Source organism: Lampetra fluviatilis, chromosome 58 (assembly GCF_964198595.1).
Source record: "Lampetra fluviatilis chromosome 58, kcLamFluv1.1, whole genome shotgun sequence".
NCBI lineage: Eukaryota > Metazoa > Chordata > Hyperoartia > Petromyzontiformes > Petromyzontidae > Lampetra > Lampetra fluviatilis.
This window is the reverse complement of record NC_136332.1, coordinates 3,259,788-3,269,787: the sequence shown is the minus strand read 5'-3', so window position 1 is coordinate 3,269,787 and position 10,000 is coordinate 3,259,788. Positions and strand designations below refer to the sequence as shown.

General features: G+C 50.5%; 1 protein-coding gene across 1 annotated transcript in view; it reads left to right on the top strand.

Annotated features, from left to right (window-relative positions):
• Window positions 1–632, top strand: part of LOC144950550 (acyl carrier protein-like) — an 8,858-nt gene extending 8,226 nt beyond the window's left edge. The window contains exon 4 of the mRNA XM_078880686.1: window positions 340–632. Coding sequence (XP_078736812.1) covers window positions 340–425 — 86 coding nt within the window. The 3' untranslated portion in view covers window positions 426–632. The remainder of the gene's footprint in view (window positions 1–339) is intronic.
• The last annotated feature ends 9,368 nt before the right edge of the window (window positions 633–10,000 follow it).

Sequence of the window (10,000 nt, the reverse complement as noted above, 5' to 3'; positions counted from 1 at the left end):
CAATCTCAGATGATCGGGTTTAATATAAAAAGACAATTAAACCGGATTTATCCCAATCTCAGATGATCGGGTTTAATGTAAAAAGACAATTTTTGTAAAAAACCGGACTGTGCCACCCTTGGTTTAATGGCGAGTTGACCTGTGAGAGGTGTGACTGGTGCGTGTGATGTGTCTGGGGTGATTGGGGTGCCTGGAGTGACTGGCATGTCTGGTGTGCCTGTAGTATCTAGCGTGACTGTAATGCCTGTTGTGTCTTGTGAGACTGTAATATCTAGCGTGACTGGCGTGTCTGGTGTGCCCGCCATGCCGACCGACATCCCCTTGTCTTTGCCGTCCCAGGTTTTGAAATCCCCGACTCGGACGCAGAGAAGCTGCTCACGGCTAAGGACGTCATCGCCTACGTCAGCAAGAAGCTCAGCGAGTAGCACGCCGGAGAGCGGCGGGGGGGGGGTGGCGGCATCACCGGCGCGGCTTGAGGTGTGCGTCTCGCAAGGGCACGGCGACACGGCGACAAGCCGGCCAGCCGACACGGGCCCCGATGCTCTTTAACGTTCTGATCGTCTTCAGCTTGTCGTGCCGCGCGGAAGCTTACGAGCGACGCGTTGATTTTGCCGCTGTCAAAGTGGGGAAAACATGAGTGTGTCGATTTAAAGCTTTCGTGACTGCAGGGATTCATCTTCTTGGTTCTTTCGGTAAAGTCACGTAGAATGGAAATAATAAAATAATAAAAATAAAACATAATAAAATAATTGAGAATTATTTTATTATGTTTTATTTTAAATATTTTATTATTTCCATTCTACGTGACTTTACCGAAAGAACCAAGAAGATGATAATGTGTTTTACGCTCTACGGCAATAAAACGGGATTCGTGTTAAGAGTTTCAAACACCAAATAAGGTGCCTTTTTTTCAAGGATTAGAGTTACTGCATGAACCAGACACAAGTCCTTGCGGTGAACACGCAAACACAATCGCGTGGCTCTGATGACAATCTATGATGCATTCAATCTTGATTTGAAGTTTTCGTGACCGCAGGGATCCATACTCTTTGGTTCTTTCGGTAAAGTCACGTGGTCGTGTGTGTGTGTGCGTGCGTGTGTTTTTTTTTTTTCAGGGTGAAAATCGTCGTTAGCTTCGACACTGAACAAGACGCACCTTTCACTATTTAAACAATAAAATCTGAACGCGAAAGAAACGCAGCGAGTCGCGGTTATCCGTTGTTAACCCGCACGCGGCGCGCAGACGATCCGGAGGTCACCCGTTGTTTGAATGTTTTTTTATTCGTCTTTGTCCCCCTGTTTTGTTATCACAAGTCCCATAAATATGCTGAATTCCTCTGTTGATATGTAAACTCCTTTGTCAAGGCGCTCTCCTCCTCTAACCCAGCTTAAATATACGCGGCCAAGCTTGGCGGTGCTCATTCGGACGCTGTCTTTCCGACAGACCTGTTCTTCACCTGAGGACGGCTGCTTGCGTTGTGGCCGAAACGTCGTGAGAATTGTATTTTATTACGTTTTATTTTTATTATTTTATTTTTTCCCTTCTACGTGACTTTACCGAAAGAACCAAGAAGATGAATCCCTGCAGTCACGAAAGCTTTAAATCGAAATTTGTGAAGTCCCTTTGCTGCAACAGCTCACGGTTGAATCTCTTTCGCGCCGCACGTAACCAAACCGCGCTGATCGGAAGGTGCCGTGGAAAAAGCTACAAATTCGACACAAAAAAAGTCGATTTCCACCTCACCCACCCCCCACCCAATCCAGATGATTCTAAAGTGCGCACAGCTCCCGGTGTCCTCACTCCTATCGGCAGGAAGAGCGTTCCAGACGGCCGCGGGATACCGAACGATCGTGTCGCTCGCCGGCGGGGTCGGACGTGGCCCCCGGCGCTCGTGGCGCGTTTCTCCCGCTTGTCACCACCGAGGTTCCGGCCGTTCCAATCCGGCAGGTGCCCCCCAGAGGTCGCAACCGGGTACCCGATACCCGTACCCTACCCGATACCCGTACCCTACCCAATACCCGGACTCTACCCGATACCGGTACTCTACCCGATACCCGTACCCTACCCGATACCCGGACCCTACCCGATACCCGTACCCTACCCGATACCCGGACCCTACCCGATACCCGTACCCTACCCGATACCCGTACCCTACCCGATACCCGTACCCTACCCAATACCCGGACTCTACCCGATACCGGTACTCTACCCGATACCCGTACCCTACCCGATACCCGGACCCTACCCGATACCCGTACCCTACCCGATACCCGGACCCTACCCGATACCCGTACCCTACCCGATACCCGGACCCTACCCGATACCCGTACCCTACCCGATACCCGGACCCTACCCGATACCCGGACCCTACCCAATACCCGGACCCTACCCGATACCCGTACCCTACCCGATACCCGGACCCTATCCGATACCCGGACCCTACCCGATACCCGTACCCTACCCGATACCCGGACCCTACCCGATACCCGTACCCTACCCGATACCCGGACCCTACCCGATACCCGGACCCTACCCGATACCCGTACCCTACCCGATACCCGGACCCTACCCGATACCCGTACCCTACCCGATACCCGTACCCTACCCGATACCCGTACCCGTACCCTACCCGTACCCTACCCGATACCCGGCTACCCGTACCCGGCCGGTACGGGTACTCGTTAGTGACCCTGGTGCGGCCGGGTATGGGTAGGCCGTGAGTCACTGGTGAGTCACCGTTTGTCACTCAATTCCCAACGTCTTGTCTCTTCTCACAATTCTAGTTCCTAGAATCAACCCACCCGCGCCTGCAACATGGCTTCATACCAGAGGTCGCAATCAGGTACCTGTACCCTACCAGATACCCGGCCGGGTACGGGTAGGATACGGGTACGGCCGGGTACGGGTACCCGTTTGCGACCCTGTTGCGGCCGGGTACGGGTAAGGAATCAAAACCCGTTTGCGACCTCTGGCGCCCCCCGCCGGTAAAGCCTCAGTGGCTTCGTAGATGTTGACTTTGCCTCGCGTGAGCCTCCCCCGTGTGCCTCCTGGCGACGTTCGCAGACGTGTCCTGAAAGAGCCGTGCGACGCGACGTTGAGCGTCGCTTGTCCGACGTTTCGGTCGCGTGGCGCACAGCAGAGGGCAGCGCAGTTACCCCCCCGCTCTGCCGAAGGAGAGTTGACGTCGCTCGGTGGCGCAACAAAAGTCGAGCCGACACACAGAGACTCCTCTACACAGAGACTCCTCTACACAGAGACTCCACTACACAGAGACTCCACTACACAGAGACTCCACTACACAGAGACTCCTCTACACAGAGACTCCTCTACACAGAGACTCCTCTACACAGAGACTCCTCTACACAGAGACTCCTCTACACAGAGACTCCTCTACACAGAGACTCCTCTACACAGAGACTCCTACACAGAGACTCCTCTACACAGAGACTCCTCTACACAGAGACTCCTCTACACAGAGACTCCTACACAGAGACTCCTCTACACAGAGACTCCACTACACAGAGACTCCTCTACACAGAGAATCCTCTACACAGAGACTCCTCCTCTACACAGAGACTCCTCTACACAGAGACTCCTCTACACAGAGACTCCTCTACACAGAGACTCCACTACACAGAGACTCCTCTACACAGAGACTCCTCTACACAGAGACTCCTCTACACAGAGACTCCACTACACAGAGACTCCACTACACAGAGACTCCTCTACACAGAGACTCCACTACACAGAGACTTCTCTACACAGAGACTCATCTACACAGAGACTCCTCTTCACAGAGACTCCTCTACACAGAGACTCCTCTACACAGAGACTCCTCTACACAGAGACTCCTCTACACAGAGACTCCACTACACAGAGACTCCTCTACACAGAGACTCCTCTACACAGAGACTCCTCTACACAGAGACTCCTCTACACAGAGACTCCTCTACACAGAGACTCCTCTACACAGAGACTCATCTACACAGAGACTCCTCTACACAGAGACTCCTCTACACAGAGACTCATCTACACAGAGACTCCTACACAGAGACTCCTCTACACAGAGACTCCTCTACACAGAGACTCGTCTACACAGAGACTCCTCTACACAGAGACTCCTCTACACAGAGACTCCACTACACAGAGACTCCTCTACACAGAGACTCCTCTACACAGAGACTCCTCTACACAGAGACTCCTCTACACAGAGACTCGTCTACACAGAGACTCCTCTACACAGAGACTCCTCTACACAGAGACTCCACTACACAGAGACTCCTCTACACAGAGACTCCTCTACACAGAGACTCCACTACACAGAGACTCCTCTACACAGAGAATCCTCTACACAGAGACTCCTCTACACAGAGACTCCTCTACACAGAGACTCCTCTACACAGAGACTCGTCTACACAGAGACTCCTCTACACAGAGACTCCTCTACACAGAGACTCCTCTACACAGAGACTCCTCTACACAGAGACTCCTCTACACAGAGACTCCTCTACACAGAGACTCCTCTACACAGAGACTCCTCTACACAGAGACTCCTCTACACAGAGACTCGTCTACACAGAGACTCCTCTACACAGAGACTCCTCTACACAGAGACTCCACTACACAGAGACTCCTCTACACAGAGACTCCTCTACACAGAGACTCCTCTACACAGAGAATCCTCTACACAGAGACTCCTCTACACAGAGACTCCTCTACACAGAGACTCCTCTACACAGAGACTCCTCTACACAGAGACTCCTCTACACAGAGACTCCTCTACACAGAGACTCCTCTACACAGAGACTCCTCTACACAGAGACTCCTCTACACAGAGACTCCACTACACAGAGACTCCTCTACACAGAGACTCCTCTACACAGAGACTCCTCTACACAGAGACTCCTCTACACAGAGACTCCTCTACACAGAGACTCCTCTACACAGAGACTCCTCTACACAGAGACTCCTCTACACAGAGACTCCTCTACACAGAGACTCCACTACACAGAGACTCCTCTACACAGAGACTCCTCTACACAGAGACTCCTCTACACAGAGACTCCTCTACACAGAGACTCCTCTACACAGAGACTCCTCTACACAGAGAATCCTCTACACAGAGACTCCTCTACACAGAGACTCCTCTACACAGAGACTCCTCTACACAGAGACTCCACTACACAGAGACTCCTCTACACAGAGACTCCTCTACACAGAGACTCCACTACACAGAGACTCCTCTACACAGAGAATCCTCTACACAGAGACTCATCTACACAGAGAATCCTCTACACAGAGACTCATCTACACAGAGACTCCACTACACAGAGACTCCTCTACACAGAGACTCCTCTACACAGAGAATCCTCTACACAGAGACTCCTCTACACAGAGACTCCTCTACACAGAGACTCCTCTACACAGAGACTCCTCTACACAGAGACTCCTCTACACAGAGACTCCTCTACACAGAGACTCCTCTACACAGAGACTCCTCTACACAGAGAATCCTCTACACAGAGACTCCTCTACACAGGGACTCCTACACAGGGACTCCTCTACACAGAGACTCCTCTACACAGAGACTCCTCTACACAGAGAATCCTACACAGAGACTCCTCTACACAGAGAATCCTACACAGGGACTCCTCTACACAGAGAATCCTCTACACAGAGACTCCTCTACACAGAGAATCCTACACAGAGACTCCTCTACACAGGGACTCCTACACAGGGACTCCTCTACACAGGGACTCATCTACACAGAGACTCCTCTACACAGAGACTCCTCTACACAGAGACTCCTCTACACAGAGAATCCTACACAGAGACTCCTCTACACAGGGACTCCTACACAGGGACTCCTCTACACAGGGACTCCTCTACACAGAGACTCCTCTACACAGAGACTCCTCTACACAGAGAATCCTACACAGAGACTCCTCTACACAGGGACTCCTACACAGAGACTCCTCTACACAGAGACTCCTCTACACAGAGACTCCTCTACACAGAGACTCCTCTACACAGAGACTCCTCTACACAGAGACTCCTCTACACAGAGACTCCTCTACACAGAGACTCCTCTACACAGAGACTCCTCTACACAGAGACTCCTCTACACAGAGACTCCTCTACACAGAGACTCCTCTACACAGAGACTCCTCTACACAGAGACTCCTCTACATACGAACGAGTTGGGTTCCAGAGGTCCGTTCGTAAGTCGATTTTGTCCGTAAGTCGATTTTGTTCGTAAGTCGATTTTGTTCGTAAGTCCAACTTTACTGCTGTCGATTCTGAACATGTTGTACATGACTCCTCGTTGCCAGATAAAAGGGTAAAAAACCAATTATCATATTTTTTACTGGCAAATGAGGTGCCAATGATGTACAGCATGTACTCTAAACACGTGGAATGGCTTTAAAGGTCGTATCATCTGTTGAAACGATGCTTTGACAGTCAAGGCCATGGCCTTTAAAGTAAAAATATATATAATTCGACGTTTCGAGCAATAGGCCCTTCATGGCACGCGTCGAAATTTTCCATTGCCGATTATATATATATTTTTTATACCACGCTTGTCAATGAATGTGCACCACTGCCAATGCAGCAGCATCGCCAAATAATTCGTTTCCTCATCCATAATCGAGGTTTTTTATGGGGGTGTTGGATCGCGTAAATATAAACGCGTGTCGTTAACCCCGCCACCACACAACCAATTAGTTGAGGGTTTACCACTTAAAAATATTTCTACTGAAGTGTATCCGATAAGTTCTAAAGCTCTTTTACAGATGTCAACCAGTTCACAATGCCCAGTAGTTCAGCACACACTGAGTAAACCCACTACAACATTTACAATTATTGTGTAGTGTAGTATACTAGTTCAGCACACACCAGTTATGTGTTGGAGATTAAACCCACTACAACATTTATAATTGTAGTGTATAGTGTAGTGTATAGTGTAGTATACGAGTTCAGCACTAACTGGTTGTGTAGGAAAGTAAATTCACTACAACATTTATAATTGTAGTGTATAGTGTAGTGTAGTATACTAGTTCAGTACTAACTGGTTGTGTTTAGGAGAGTAAACCCACTACAACATTTACAATTATAGTGTAGTATATGGTGTAGTGCAGTGTATAGTGTAGTATACTAGTTCAGCACTAACTTGTGTGTAGGAGAGTAAATGACTACAACATTTACAATTATAGTGTCGTGTATAGTAGGGTAGTGTATAGTGTAGTGTATAGTGTAGTATACTAGTTCAGCACTAACTAGTTGTGTGTAGGAGAGTAAATCAACGACAACATTTACAATTCGAGTAACCGTGACGTTTCGCCGGTAATTTTGTTCACGTGACAACCCCTCACTCATCGGTCGTGCAGCCGGGTGGTGGCGGATTTAACGACGCATTTATATTTACGCGCTCGAACCCAAAAACAAAAGTCTATCACGGATAATATTGGTCGCGAAAGCCTACAAATGTGATAATTGTTTTTTTACCCTTCTATCTGGAAACAAAACTGACACCTTTTTTACAAGGAGTCATGTTTGCATAGACCACAATACCTGCAGTCGTAAAGCAAAAAAAAACATAACTTTGATAATGTATGCACTGTCCTTGAAATTGATTGGTCCACACCCGAGACAGCTTTCCTTAGAGCCTAGTCTCACATGGGTTGGACCAGATGACGCCAAAAGGCGCACGCATTATGACTGCAGGTATTGTGGTCTATGTAAACATGACTCCTTGTAAAAAAGGTGTCAGTTTTGTTTCCAGATAGAAGGGTAAAAAACCAATTATCATATGTTTTACTGGCAAATGAGGTTCCAATGGAGCCTACAAATGTGTTCAACTGAATTAGTTTAATTCTCAGGGCAGCAGTTTAGCCAAATAAAGAATACGTAGTAAAAAAAAAAACAAATATGAATTATTTACCAATGAGAACATGAATTCGCAACTTGCAATCAAAATAAACACAGTGGCCGCTATTTTAATTTCATCGTTAAAAATTTCTCGTCGTTTTTCCTTCCCGTCGAGATTTCAAATCGTCCCGGGGCTCCACGTGCAGCGCCCTCCCATTGGGCAAACGCGGCCAGCTCCCAGCGAGCACTGCGGCATGCGTCACGTGACGAGGCGTGAGCAGCGTCACGTGGCGAGTGAGATTCCACGCGGCAGAGGGCGCTAGAGAGACATGGGCAAAAGTTGCGTTGTGAAACACAACCCTTGACGGTGGCTATTAGATGTTAACTACCTCGCCTGGTACGCAGGAGGTCGTGGGTTCGATCCCGACCCTGACGCCTGCTGTTGTATATTTGGAGTTTGCGTGTCTCTCTCTCTCATCATCATCACGGTGGCTAGGAGATGTTAACTACCTCGCAAGATATACAGGAGATCGTGGGTTCGATCCTGACCCTGACGCCTGCTGCTGCTGCATATTCGGAGTTTGCGTGTCTCTCTCTCTGCCCGTGGTCGCGTGGAATTTCATCTCCAGGTCCTCCAAGTTTATTTTTCCACTCCACGTTTAGAATCGACATCACGACGAGTTCTTTGGCTTCTGCGAAACATTTCCACGTGGTGATGATGATGACGATAAGCCGCCAACCTCGTTGAGTTATCATGTTCTGATATCCAGGTGGTCGCTTCTGAAAAAGAGCGACTACATAACTCAATAGGGGGGGGGGCTTGGGGCCGTCCATAAATGACGTCACGCGATTTTTGACTTTTTGTGACGCCGTGTGACGAAGGGGGGGGCGGTCAAAAATCGTCCAAAATCGCGTGACGTCATTTATGGACGGCCCCACAGACTGAGGGGGCAAGTGCTGTTAGTAGCGAGCAGCAGCGCCAGTGAAGGCAGGCACAGTGGCAGCAACCACGCCCGACCGCCTTTGTCTCCCCAGTGGCGATGTTCACTACACAGCGCACCCAGGTACTCATTTGAGGCTGAGTCGACCAAGGGGAGGCCCAAGTACCGGTTCGTAGCGCAGCGTGGCGCTAACCGCTGCGCCACCGCTCCCCACACGCGCGCGCACACAGACACGCACGCGCACAGACACACGCGCGCGCACGCAGACACGCGCACGCACGCAGACACGCGCACGCACACAGACGCAGGCTTCCCCGTTCGCGTCTCTCCACCGCACTGCGCGCGTCTGGACTGTCGGCTCCTGGCGATGTCGCTGCTGCTGCTGCAGGGCGCCTTGTTCCTTCTCCTGTGGGCAGGTGAGAGAGCTGTTAAGTGAGCCAGCGAGTGAGTGAGTGGTTACGTGAGTGAGCGAGCGAGTGATCCGAGCGAGGTGAATGAGCGACCGAGTGAGTGAGCGAGCGAGTGAGTGAGCGAGCGAGTGAGAGAGCGAGCGAGAGAGTGAGCGAGTGAACCGAGCGAACGAGCGAGTGACCGAGTGAGTTGAGTGAGCGAGTGAGAGAGTGAGTGAGTGAGCGAGTGAGAGAGTGAGAGGGTGACCGAGTGAGTGAGTGAGTGACCGAGCGAGCGAACCGACCGAGCGACCGAGCGAGTGAGCGAGTCAGTGAGTCAGTGAGCGAGTGTGTGAGTGAGCGAGTGACCGAGTGAGCGAGTGAGAGAGTGACCGAGTGAGTGAGTGAGCGAGTGAGTGAGTGAGTGAGCGAGTGAGAGAGAGTGACCGAGTGAGTGAGTGAGCGAGTGAGTGAGTGACCGAGTGAGTGAGTGAGCGAGTGAGAGAGTGACCGAGTGAGTGAGCGAGTAGTGACCGAGTGAGAGTGAGCGAGTGAGAGAGTGAGTGAGTGAGTGAGCGAGTGAGTGAGAGAGAGTGACCGAGTGAGTCAGTGAGCGAGTGAATGAGTGACCGAGCGATGTGAGTGAGCGAGTGAATGAGCGAGTGAGCGAGTGAGGGAATGAGTCAGTGAGCGAGTGAGTGAGTAAGTGAGCGAGTGACCGAGCGAGTGACCGAGCGAGTGACCGAGCGAGTGAATGAAGCGAGTGAGGGGAATGAGTCAGGTGAGCGAGTGACCGAGCG